We start from the raw sequence: 12,326 nt of genomic DNA, 5'->3' as shown, positions 1-12,326 counted from the left end.
GTATCTATGGCCTTGTTATTGAAACTTCCTACTTATTTGATGTGATTTATTAAAATGGGAAGTATATTCTTCCTTTTTCAGAATTAAGCATAGGAAAACTACTTTAAACTGGATGGGTTAATTTATATAAACAACTTTAAGTTGGCATTTCTGCCTCGTTCATTTTTGTTCAGATTCCTAGAAGCTACCTTTTATTATTTTTGTCTACCTTTTAAATGGTATTAATTCACCTCAATTTTGTACTTAGTGTTACGTTCCTCAGCAAAACTGTAATATTTGTGAATTTAAAATTTATTTTCCAAGGCCATTAGTCTTTCTTTAAAAGTAGTGCGTTGCATGCTAGCATTCAATAATTCAATATATGTATATTGAGCACTTATTTTACTACATGCTACATTCCATTTTAGGCTCTGCTGATATAATAGTGAGACCGTATATCAGTGATGGCGAACCTATGACATGCGTGTCAAAGGTGACACGCGAACTCATCTTTTTGGTTGATTTTTATTTGTTAAATGGCATTTAAATATTTAAATAAATATCAAAAATATAAATCTTTGTTTTACTATGGTTGCAAATATCAAAAAATGTCTATATGTGACATGGCACCAGAGGTAAGTTAGGGTTTTTCAAAATGCTGACACGCCGAGCTCAAAAGGTTCGCCATCACTGCCGTATATCCTAGTTAGTGGCTAAAGTGGGAAAAGTAACAAGAAATATTAGCTTATAATTAAGTTCTGTTTAATAAAATAAATCAGGGTATGTGATAAACTGGGTCTGAGAGGATGCTTTGAGTGCCACCATCTGATTTGAATGAGGAAGAGTCAGCCATGGAAAAAGGAATGCAAGTGCAAAGGCCCCAAGGCAGCAAACAGCTAAGCATGTTCCAGTGACTGGGAAAAAAAAGGGCTCAAGTAGCTGGGACTTAATGGAAAGAGAGAGGTAGGGTTTGAGTAGCGTGGGGATCAGAGCAATAAGGACTTTGAGGCCAGGGGAAGGAATGTGATTCCAAATTTGGTGGGAAGTTAACTGGAGGCTTGCAGACACGTTGATGACATGACATCCAAGAGGACGTGAATACACAGGTGAAGACCTTGTTTATTCTGCCGCACTGACACAGTGGAAATGAGCTGTTTGTTTTTCCTCAGGTTTCCTTTTTGTCTGTTCTGTGATTATTAAGTGCTCTTATTTGAGCACTGAGAAGTCAGGTTTTTGTTTTTTTTTTAATATATTTTATTGATTTTTTTACAGAGAAGAAGGGAGAGGGATAGAGAGCCAGAAACATCAGTGAGAGAGATCGATCAGCTGCCTCCTGCACGCCCCCCAGTGGGGATGTGCCCGCAACCAAGGTACATGCCCCTGACCGGAATCGAACCTGGGACCCGAGTCCGCAGGCCAGCGCTCTATCCACTGAGCCAAACCGGTTCGGCATGAGAAGTCAGTTTTTGCCTGCTTCCATCCCACTGTTATTTTCCTTTAGCAAAAGGTGAGGACTTGGATATACTTCAATGCCATTTTTAACTTTTCCCAAAAGGTGGGCTCAGGGTTATATTTTTTTATGTTCCCTGTTTTTTAGATGCTATCACTGTTTAGTGCAGACATGTACCAGTATGTCATACAAGTGGAGGTAAGCAACTGTGAGCCAAATACTTAGAAAAATTATTTGTGGGATGTCTAACGTACTTTAGGAGTTTATGCTTCAGGAACACAGCTTTTTTGTAACTTCCAGCTTCCACATATCCTAGTTAAAGTGGGTCCCAGGTAAGGTATAATGAGAGAAGTAGTTATTGCATATGAGATTACTACTTAAGACCACCCAGTGGGGTAAGGGTTGAATAAGATTCAAAATCTGAAGCTTGGATGAAATTAGCTAAAATCCAGACACATACACTCACTCTCTCAACACACACACACCATCTCACATTCTTAGTCTTGATGGCCATGTTCAAATTCCCATTCTGTCTTAGTTCTCTACTGAATAACCAATCTTTCCTAATATGATTCTAATGCAGTGTTTTGTGGCATCAAATGCCAAGTACTATTTGTAAATTTAAAATATTCTTAGCAATAATTGAGATAACTTGCAAGTTCTCTAGGATGGGATTGTTCGTGTTGGGTTCAAGGTCTCATTTGCTTCAGGTAATCTGGGAATTCCCTAAAAGTTATATATACTTGCTTGATTCTGGGAAACCAGTCCATAGCCTTCATTAAGATGAGCAGCATTTGAGCCACATTATTTAATGAGATGCTAAGAAGTAAAAGGAAGGAATCCATATTATTTAATTAAATGCTAAGTAGAAGGAAGTACCAGGGAAGATTGGATTTTATGTGGCATATGCAAATCAGTTCAAATTCTAAGCTAGAAACAGCCCATCTTTAGTGAAAAAGATTTGATACAAAGAGCCTCTGATATATGATAGTCTAGTCCTGTCCAACAGTCCATGTTGCTTCAACTCATGGCTTATAATGATATCCATGGGACCCATCCAATGAAGTACCCTGGATGTGTTGCCACCTTTATTCCTCTCACATTGAGATGAAACCACATTCAGGGATGTTGGAAAACTTTAGTTTTAGAGTTCTTTCCCTACCAGTCATTTGTCGTACTCTTACTTCCATAAGACAGTGAGTACTTAGTTCTTTGGGAACGACTGTTTTAGGTAGATTAAAAAAGAAATTAGAATAAGCTAAAGTAAGTTTACCAGTGAGAAGCATCCGAAAACATCCAAAGTTTTCATTTAGAATTGAAGGAAGGGAAATACTGAAAATTCTTTTGTCAATGTTGAGAGTATCTATGCTGGCTATGGGCAGGCATTTAGGTTGAGCATCTTTTACTTAATGGAGTTGTTAGCCTAAACTACCACAACTGTTTTTGTTCCATCAACTTCAACACACAGGTTTTCCTGCATTTTTTGTTTCCAGTGAGTTTAAATACCAATGTGGCTAAAATGAAGGAACAATTTTATTTGCCTACTTTGTTCAGCTTAAATTTATTTGGGTGCAATTTCAGGAGCTGTATTCTGCTAATTTTCAAACAGTAAATATAAAAATGAGGAGGTTATGAAGTTTACCACTGCAGATACTACTCATCCAGAGAACAAATTTCAAAGTTAGAATAATGCTCCTCCCTGTTTTAAAAAAATTTTTGATTTGAAAGAGAGGTACATAGATTTGTTGTTCCACTTATTTATGCATTCTTTGGTAGATTCTTGTATGTGCCCTGACCAGGGATCAAATCCACAACCTTGGCATATTGGGACACTCTAACCAGCTGAGTGACTGGCCAGGGCTCCCTCTGCTTTTTAAAAAAGTTGGTATATACCGAGTAACTGAGAGTGAGAAAGTAACTTAGGTGGCAAACAACCCCTTTTCCTTTTAAACTCCCACATTGGACTGAATCGTATTATTTAGCTGTCTAAAATCGAACCAGGAAAAAAACCTCTATCAGATTATATCAGCAAAACTAAGAATTTCCTACACATATCTTATGAAGTATGGGAAATAATTACACTGAGGTTTATTAATGTTGCCATTCAGTTTTAGAGACAAGAAAATGTGGACAACACAATTTACCACCTAGAACCAGTCCCCTTGAGTCTGAAAACTAGAGGAAAGTAATCTAGACAGGCTTTGAACTGGGACAGACCAGCTTCTACAGTGTTACCAGGATAGTCTGTTACCCTGGTAGTGGAATCCATACCAACTTGGATTAAAAAATAAAGTCAAAGGGGAAAGCAGGTCATGGTCCAAAGTATCATTTGTGAAAGAAACTGAATGGCTTAAGGTCCACTTAACCAAAACATGGAAACTTTAATTGGATTAGAATTACACCGTTCAAGAATGTGGGCAGTACATTCTTTATAGCACCAGTTCCTTCTGAGGAAATTCATAAGCCATTTGAGTAAGTGTTCTAGCTGTACCTGGACTAACTATAGAGATGTCCCAAGCATAGTCATATCAGCATCAATGTCTGGGCATGCTCAGATTTCTTACATCTCAGAAAGGTCTCACAGCCAGCAGGAAACTCTCCCCACCCACACCAAACTCTGGAAAACCCTGGAGTCCCTTTTTACAGCTCTTCCTTCTCGGCCTCCTTCTTCTGGAAGGCAGTCAAGATGTTTAAGCTCTTCTGGAGTTCCTCCTTCTTCCCGTCGCTCATCTTGTTCTTCTCAATCAGCTTGGTGATCCGCGTCATCTCTGATGCTGGGAAGTCCTCACCTTGGTCTAAGACCTTCCCCATGATCTTCAGGTACTGCTCGGCCCACTTCTTCTCAGTCTCCTTCACATTTGCCAGGTTGTCCTGCCCTCGTTTCAAGAGGGCCTGGCGGGCCTCCATGCCAGAGGCCCTGATGAACTCTCCAGCAAGAGCATCGTATGTAGGTAGGCAACCAGGCATACCTAGGTAGATCCCTTGCCCCTTTAGCCAGCGCTGGATGGCTCCAACCTTAACCACCCCATTGTATAGGATTGGGTTCTCAAAGTCCCCATCCCGGAAGAGGTAGAAGACTGGGTAGTTATCTTTGTCCAGCTTGTATTTCTCACTTAGCTCCATATTCAGCTTGTCACCATAATCTGTGAACAGAAACCAGATATCAGGAGCAAGACCATGAGGAAAGCGGGGCAGAAGACTGTTATGAGGCCTATCCGAGCTGAGAGGAAGAAGCATGTTGATTGTGTCTGAATTCCTCCTTGCTACTTCCTAGCCATGTGGCATGAGTCAAGCCACATTTAACTTCTCTGGACTGCATTTTCCTCATCTGAAAATGCTGCTACTGAGTATTTGAGATGCCCACTGTGTGCCAGGTACTGTTCTAAATGCTGGATATCTAGTTGTGATTAAGAGTATAAAGCTCTCTGACCTCAAGGAGCTCATATTTTTCTAAGAGTGAGAAGAAAGATGTTAAACAAATGTACATAAAATGATTAGTGCCATGATGAAAATAAAACGGAGGTGTGAGCTTAGTGGGGGCTGAGGCATTCCAGCTGGGAGGAAACAGAGAGGGAAGAACCCACTGCATTTGGGAATAAATACTTAGGTTGAGTTCTGGATGAGCCACTTCCTCCCCCACAGCCTGGAGCTTCAGTATAACAGGTAGAAAATATGTCTTGCTTTTCAAGTTGGGATTCAAGAGAAGCTTTAAAATGCAACGTCTATATATCTTTACAGACTGTAAACTGCTAATTGGTGGCCACTATTATTATCAAAGCTGTCACTGTGGTTGACAGCTGCCCTTGGTTTAGTGGCAACTCTGGTGGATTTGAGCTGAAGCCAAAACTCAATAGTTCTGGTACAAAAGAGCTGAAATGAGGATGGAAGAATGGACTATGCTGTCCCTTAGGAGGCATGGTACCCCCTCTGACCACAGTCCCCTGCAAGAGCTCCAAGTTCTCATAGTAAATTTAATGTCAGTGGAGGTTGGAGGGTGAAGAATGGTGGATTCCCTTCCCTCAGGCACCCATGAGGCTGAGCAGAGGTTTTGTGGTCACAGAATCTGCTCAAGAGAAGCCTGCCATGATTTCTTGAGAGGTCATGACCCCATTTTTACTTAGTGTGTGACTCAGACAGAAAGGTGCTGGGTATTCCCTCTACAAGTAGGGAAATAATTCTTAGCTTCCTCCCCCTTTGCCCTTCCCAGTCGCCTGGACTTGTTCATACCTGAAATTCCCACCTCTGCCACCAAGAGATCATCACTGGAGGCTGAATTTTCAGCCAGACGCTTGAACTCATCCTGCTTCTCACCGTAGGGGTACTGGGTGTCGAACTTCACCAAGACGAACTTGCTTTTGGGAATGACCTGAAGGTATATAGAATTGAGTGGGTAGGGGGTTCCAGGAATTGTTGGGGCTAATTGCCTTTCCCAACGGAACCCTGGTTAAGAAACAGAGTGGAAACCAAGCCCACAAAGGGGACAAGATCTCAATTACTAATATTCATTCATTCACCTATTGATTCATTTAACAATTTATATGCTGGGTACCCCATTAGATGCTTATTCACACAAATCGAAGACAAATACAACCCTGTCTAGAAAAAGCAAAGCTATAGAGGTACTAAGACCTTCTCCTCCAGTGGCCCTTTGGTAAGGCCAAGGATACCCTTAGCACACAATACTTTAGCCCCTGTCATGTCTGTCATCCCAGGGAGGTGGATTTCTCAGGAAACATTCAACCAAAAAATCTGACCAAAAAAAAAAAGCCAACTAACCATCTATAAAGGAGTTGGCACCATGGAGGGCACTTAGGCTAGGGCACCCACAGTTTGAACTCTGCAATTTCAGGGCTCAAGAGAAGTTGCTGAGAGTCCAGGGTGGGGACAATATCCCTTCCCTAGACCACAGTTCCCTCTGATTGGATCTCTAGGTACTAAACTGGCAGGGCTAAGATTTTTAATTGTAAAATTCGCTTTACTGGGATATTGTAAAATTCAGTGGGATTTTTAGTACATTAACACCATTGTGCAATCCTGCCGACTACGCAAAAACAAACAAACAAAAAAACAACAACAAAACAATCCCACAACAATGTGCGATCATCACTAATACCTAGTTCCAGAACATTTTCAACCTGAAAAGGAACCGTGTACCCATTAAGCAGCCATTCCCCAGTCCTCCTTTCCCCCAATCCCTATCATCCACTAATCTACTTTGTCTCTATGGATTTGTCTACTCTGATGGAATTATACAATATGTGGCCTTTTGTGACTTCCCTCTTTCACTTAGCATGTTTTCAAAGTCCATCCATGCTGTAGCATGCATTAATATTTCATTTATTTTTGTGGCCAAATAAATATTCTGTTGTATAAATAGACCAATTTGCTTAGCCATTCATCAGTTGATGGACATTTGGGATGTTTCAACCTTTTTGGGTATTTGTGAATATCTGTTAGGAACATTCATGTACAAATTTTTGTTTTTATACTTGTCTTCATTTCTTTGGGGTATATACCTAGGAGTGGAACTGAGGGGTCATGTGTTAATTCTACATTTGACATATGGAGGGATCCCAAGGACTTTTTTTTTTTTAAATATATTTATTTTTATTGATTTCTAAGAGAGAGGGATAGAGAGTTAGAAACATCAATGAGAGAGAAACATCGATCAGCTGCCTCCTGCACACCTCCTAGTGGGGATGTGCCCGCAACCAAGGTACATGCCCTTGACCGGAATCGAACCTGGGACCCTTCAGTCCACAGGCTGACGCTCTATCCACTGAGCCAAACCGGTCAGAGCCCAAGGACTTTTTTTGATGGTTTCTTCCAATGCATAGATTTGATCTAACAAATTGTCTTTGATCAGTAATAGTGCCTTTTCTTTCTCCAACAAATTTTTTTTCTAATCAAAGTGATCATTTCCAGTCAGTATTTCATCACAGGCAATTACTGTCCTAGTTAGGTCAAGCTGACATCATTCCAGTTTTTGTTAGTCCTTGTTTTTTATTGTGTGTTGGTGTCTGTTTTAGGGTTTTAAAAAAATTTCACACTGCCTAGGGGTACAAGGGAAGAGGGAGAAGCCACCAGAACAGGTCATCTTTAAGTGGTCACTGACCCCCAAAATTCTGAGCTCTGGAGGCCTAAAAGCAAGGAAGACTTAAAATGTAAATCAGATCACATCCCTCTGGCCCAGCTAGCCTTATTTCAATTCAATACACCAAACTCATTCCCACTTAGGGCCTTTTCATTTTCTGTCTCTGGCTGGATTGCCCTTTCCCTAGTTCTTTCCATGGTTATCTATCATTCAAAGTTCAGTTCACATATCCCCTCCTAATGGAGGCCTCCTCCACTCATACCACACTCTCTTACCCTGCTCTACTTTCTTTGCTGCATTTAATCACTCTGAAATCCTTATTTGCTTGTCTATCTGTCCTCTCCACTAGAATATACACTTATGAGAATAAGGACCTTGTCTGACCTGTTTTCTGCTGTATCCCTATTGCCCAACAGTACCTGTATGTAGCAGATGATCTGAAAATATGTGCTAAATGAACAAAACTAGGACAGACTTTGGTAGCAGATGCTACATGTTCAGTGGGAAAACAATTTAAAAAGCACAACACATGATCTCTATCTGAAAGGGGCCTACATTTGTATTATGGAATAACAATAACAATATTATTAATATGGAATAAATTAACACAGTGCTCTAATGTTTAAAGAGAATTGAGAGGCCTCCATCTACTTACACCTTCTGATAGAATGGTTTTGAATGGCAAGCATTTGCACAGTAAATTTTTTCTTTATTTTTTTGACCCAGTCTGTACCTCTTAATTGCTTTAGGTCTCTCTCTCTTTTCTTTATCCTTGAGGAATTGGCTCCACCATAACTTAGATTTAGGCAACTTCTTCAGTGTATACATGAATTCATTCATTCATTCATTCATTGAATAAAATGGTACTGAGAGTCTATCACAGGGGTGGGCAAACTTTTTGACTCGAGGGCCACAATGAGTTCTTAAACTGGACCGGAGGGCCGGAACAAAAGCATGGATGGAGTGTTTGTGTGAACTAATATAAATTCAAAGTAAACATCATTACATAAAAGGGTACGGTCTTTTTTTTTTTTAGTTTTATTCATTTCAAACGGGCCGGATCCGGCCCGCGGGCTGTAGTTTGCCCACGGCTGGTCTATCATGTGTCAGGCACTGTTTTAAGTAAACAAGAAAATGGACAGTAGAGAAAAAGGACAGGCATCTGGCCAGCATGGCTCAGGGGTTGAACACTGACCTATGAACCAAGAGGTCACGGTTCAATTCCTGGCCAGGCACATGCCCAGGTTGCAGGCTCCATCCCCATTGTGGGGCATGCAGGAGGCAGCCGATCCATGATTCTCTCTCACCATTGCTGTTTCTATTTCTCCCTCTCCCTCTCTGAGATCAATAAAAATATATTTAAAAACAATTAAAAAAAGAAAAAGAAAAAGGACGGTCTCATCACTCTTGATGGCAAAGGGCAAGAAACAAAGACACTGGAAATCACTTAAAGGCAGAGTATGGGCCAAGGCCCTGGACATAACATTAGGAAGCCCCCCTTTTGTTCAATAATAATGAAAAGAGTGAGATTTAGAAAGGGACCAGATAAAACATTTATTCATTCAATAGATTATTGCTGAACATCTTCTACGTGACATGTAACCTGCTAGGTTGTGCAGGTGATCAATGAACCAATAGGCAAGGTAGTTCTTCCCAAGCATACAATATTCTAGTGAGGGAAATGATAAAAGAGACAAAAAAAAATTGGTGATGAGTGAGCTCTACACAGAAATCAAACCGGGTAATGTGACCGGCACTTCAGGCTAGGGGATGGGGAAATCAAGGAAGGACTTTAAGAACGTAATATTTGCCCTAGCCGGTTTAGTTCAGTAGAGCATCGGCTTGCGGACTGAAGGGTTCCCGGTTCAATTCCAGCCAAGGACTCAGGCCCGGGTTGAGGGCTCGATCCCCAGTTGGGGGCGTGCAAGAGGCAACCTGTCAATGATTCTCTCACATCATTGATGTTTCTATCTCCTCTCTTCCTCTCTGAAATCAATAAAAAAATAAAGAAGATAATATTTAACCTAAGCCTAATGAGAAGCAACCAGCCTTCAAAGAATGTTGTAGTCACAAGTGCAAAGGCCCTAATGCAGTAATGAGCTAGGAATATTTAAACAGCAAAAAATGTGTGGCTGGAGCAGAGGGGACAAAAAGAATGGTTAGGAGATTAAAGGAGAGAGAAGCAGCTTGGACTGAGAGGAGGCTCTTGTAATGATAGCATTGACCAGGGTGGTGGCAGTAAAGATGGTGAGGCATCAACTGATTAGGAAATACTGTTAACTTTACAGTGCAAAGCCTCCCTCTAAGTCACACTTGGTCTGTGATGTTTTCCCAGTCCCATGTTTGGGGGTAGAGGTGTCACTTTGCCAATAAATGCCCCCAAAGCATAGGGTGTTGTGGGGTGACCACCCATCAGCCATACCTACACTTTTAAATTCTTGAAACTGCCTTGAATGGGCCACACGTGCCAAACCCACGACAAGAAACCCTTCTGAAAATAGGAAGGGTTCAGGCACTTGAGATGGACTCTGAACTCCACTTGTAGGTTTCACTTCCCCAGCAATGGGTACATATTAAGAAAACAACGGGCTCTCTTTCTCTCAAACCCTTAGTTTGCCCATCTTGTAAGCAAATTTGAAGGTTGCCAGTGGGTGAAGACAGGTGAAAGAGGAGGGGTTGAGGCTGCATTCAGCCTTCAACGTTTCCAACGGCCATTTATCCAGGCCAGAACCCCAAATTCTGAAAACTTGGGTGTGGGGGTAGTGGCAATCCTTCTATGCCTTGATCCTTGTCCCCAGGCCCAATATTTCCTGTAGGGTGGTAGAACCGAAGCTTATTCTTAACGCTTGCACTTTCTAAGGAGACGCAGGCTCTCTGGACATTATTTGCATATTGCAAAGCTGGCTGCAATCCACGCCAAGGGAAGAGGGGCGCAGAAATGCAAGCTAACATGACTGGTTTCTACCTCGCCGCCCAACCACAGCCTGAGCTGTGGCGTCCGCCTGGCACCGCCCGGGTCTCCCACTTGGGACTCCAGGATTGGATGTCGCCTGACACCGCCCCCTCCCGATAGGTGAAGGAAAGCGGCACCCAGTTCCCTGAGGTGCATCTTTCACAAAAGGGGAAGTAAAAATACTGCTAAGGCGAGGGTGCGCAGGGGCCCTGGAGCTTGCAGACCCCATGGTCATGCTAAGGCGTCGGCCCAGAGTCCACCAGCCCGATAGGATGGTGGGGAGCCCCGAAGACCGTAGTTGCAGACCACCTCTAGCCAGCCCTCTGTCCCTTGCGCGCTCCCCTGGGCGCGATGTCCTCCACCCCCGTTACCTTGTAGAAAGTGACTGTATCCAGGGGAAGGGCTCCCTTGGTGTGCAGGCCGCTGCTGCCCTGCGGAGCGGAGAGAAGCTGGAGGAACAAGAAAAAGGGAAACAGCGGGGAGAGGGAAGAGGCGCGGGATACAGCGGCAGCCATCACGCCGGGTTCTGGCAGTGGGAGCTAGTAAGGCTGTAGCGGAGAAAGCGCAGAGCGGGAGCACGTGACCAGGAGGCCCCGCCCCGGAGGCTCACGCCCGCCTAGGACGAGAGGGAGGGGCCACGTGAGGGGCGGGGAAAGAGGGCTGCCGTGTGCGCGCGCACTCAGCGAGGCTCACGCCTTCCTAGGATGAGAGGGAGGAGCGACGTGTGGGGTGGAGCAAGGAAGGGAGGGAGGGAGGGACTGAGGGGCACGCGCACGCGCACGCGCTGAGGCGCGCAACTGGCCATCCCTTTTCCCGTCCTCCTCCGCGTGAGGAGAGGCTGAGGCGCGTGTTTCGGCGTCTTTGCAGCTCTTGGTTCGCTGTCTTTCCTTGTCTCTGAAGTGGACGACGCCACAGCCCTATTTTTTCCTGCCTTCGACCCATCAGGCAGGCGGCTGGGATTGACTCCTACCCTCGGTTAGTCTGTCAGTCACTCCGACTTGAGTTACTACCCTCAGTCGGCGCAGTGTTCCCCTCAGTCATCCTCGGCCGCCTCCCTTGGCGGCCCGACTTGGTCGCCGGACTTGGCTCTTCATCCGGGTCACGCCTGCCCTCCGCCCAGTCTGGCAGTCGGGCCTACCCTGAGGCGCCAGGCCTTATTGGAAGCCGAGTACCCCACCCATGGAGGCCCCAAACAATTCTATAGGGCAGCTTGTGTTCAGGGTGTGGTGGGTTTACACCGGGTCCTGTTTGCCTGTGGGAATACAGAGACGGCCGAGACAGCGCTGTCCCGAAGGAAGTCCGTGTGGGGGGAGGAGACAGCGGCATAATGTGACACGTACGATGTCATTGGTAGATAATACGACTGTGACACAGTCTTGTGAAAATACGTATGCAGATTCAGTCAGTCCTGTTCTGGGATGTCAGGGAAAGTTAAAGGCAGGAAATGACTTTTAAGATGGATCTTGAAAGGAGGCATTTACAAGGCAAACACCAAAGGATATTTCTAGCAAGGGGAAAAGCCTGATAGTGAAAGGGCACGTTGTAGAGCAGGGGTCCTCAAACTTTTTAAACAGGGGGCCAGTTAGTTCACTGTCCCTCAGGCCGTTGGAGGGCCGGACTATAGTTTAAAAAAAAACTATGAACAAATTCCTATGCACACTGCACATATCTTATTTTAAAGTAAAACAAAACGGGAACAAATACAATATTTGTATTTGCATGTGGCCCACGGGCCCTAGTTTGAGGACCCCTGTTGTAGAGGGTCTTATTAAGTTAAAGATTTGGAGCCATCAACGTTTGTGTGTGTGTGTGTGTGTGTGTGTGTGTGTGTGTGTGTGTGTGTTTAATAT

At 43.7% G+C, this 12,326-nt stretch overlaps 2 protein-coding genes across 3 annotated transcripts in view; one reads left to right on the top strand and one right to left on the bottom strand.

The window, feature by feature from the left end:
• Nucleotides 1-12,326, top strand: part of NAA25 (N-alpha-acetyltransferase 25, NatB auxiliary subunit) — a 115,025-nt gene that overhangs the window by 59,330 nt on the left and 43,369 nt on the right. The gene's annotated exons all lie outside the window — the stretch shown is intronic.
• Nucleotides 3,786-11,059, bottom strand: ERP29 (endoplasmic reticulum protein 29). The gene is made up of 3 exons (XM_036354359.1): nucleotides 10,848-11,059; nucleotides 5,657-5,795; nucleotides 3,786-4,572 (listed from the first exon to the last, which is right to left on the bottom strand). Exons 1-3 carry the CDS (start codon nucleotides 10,989-10,991, stop codon nucleotides 4,070-4,072), a joined length of 786 nt encoding a protein of 261 aa, XP_036210252.1. The 5' UTR covers nucleotides 10,992-11,059; the 3' UTR covers nucleotides 3,786-4,069.

This window comes from Myotis myotis, unplaced genomic scaffold (genome assembly GCF_014108235.1).
Source record: "Myotis myotis isolate mMyoMyo1 unplaced genomic scaffold, mMyoMyo1.p scaffold_m19_p_20, whole genome shotgun sequence".
Classification (NCBI taxonomy): domain Eukaryota; kingdom Metazoa; phylum Chordata; class Mammalia; order Chiroptera; family Vespertilionidae; genus Myotis; species Myotis myotis.
The sequence above is the reverse complement of the archived record's forward strand: the minus strand, read 5'-3'. Positions and strand labels throughout refer to the sequence as shown.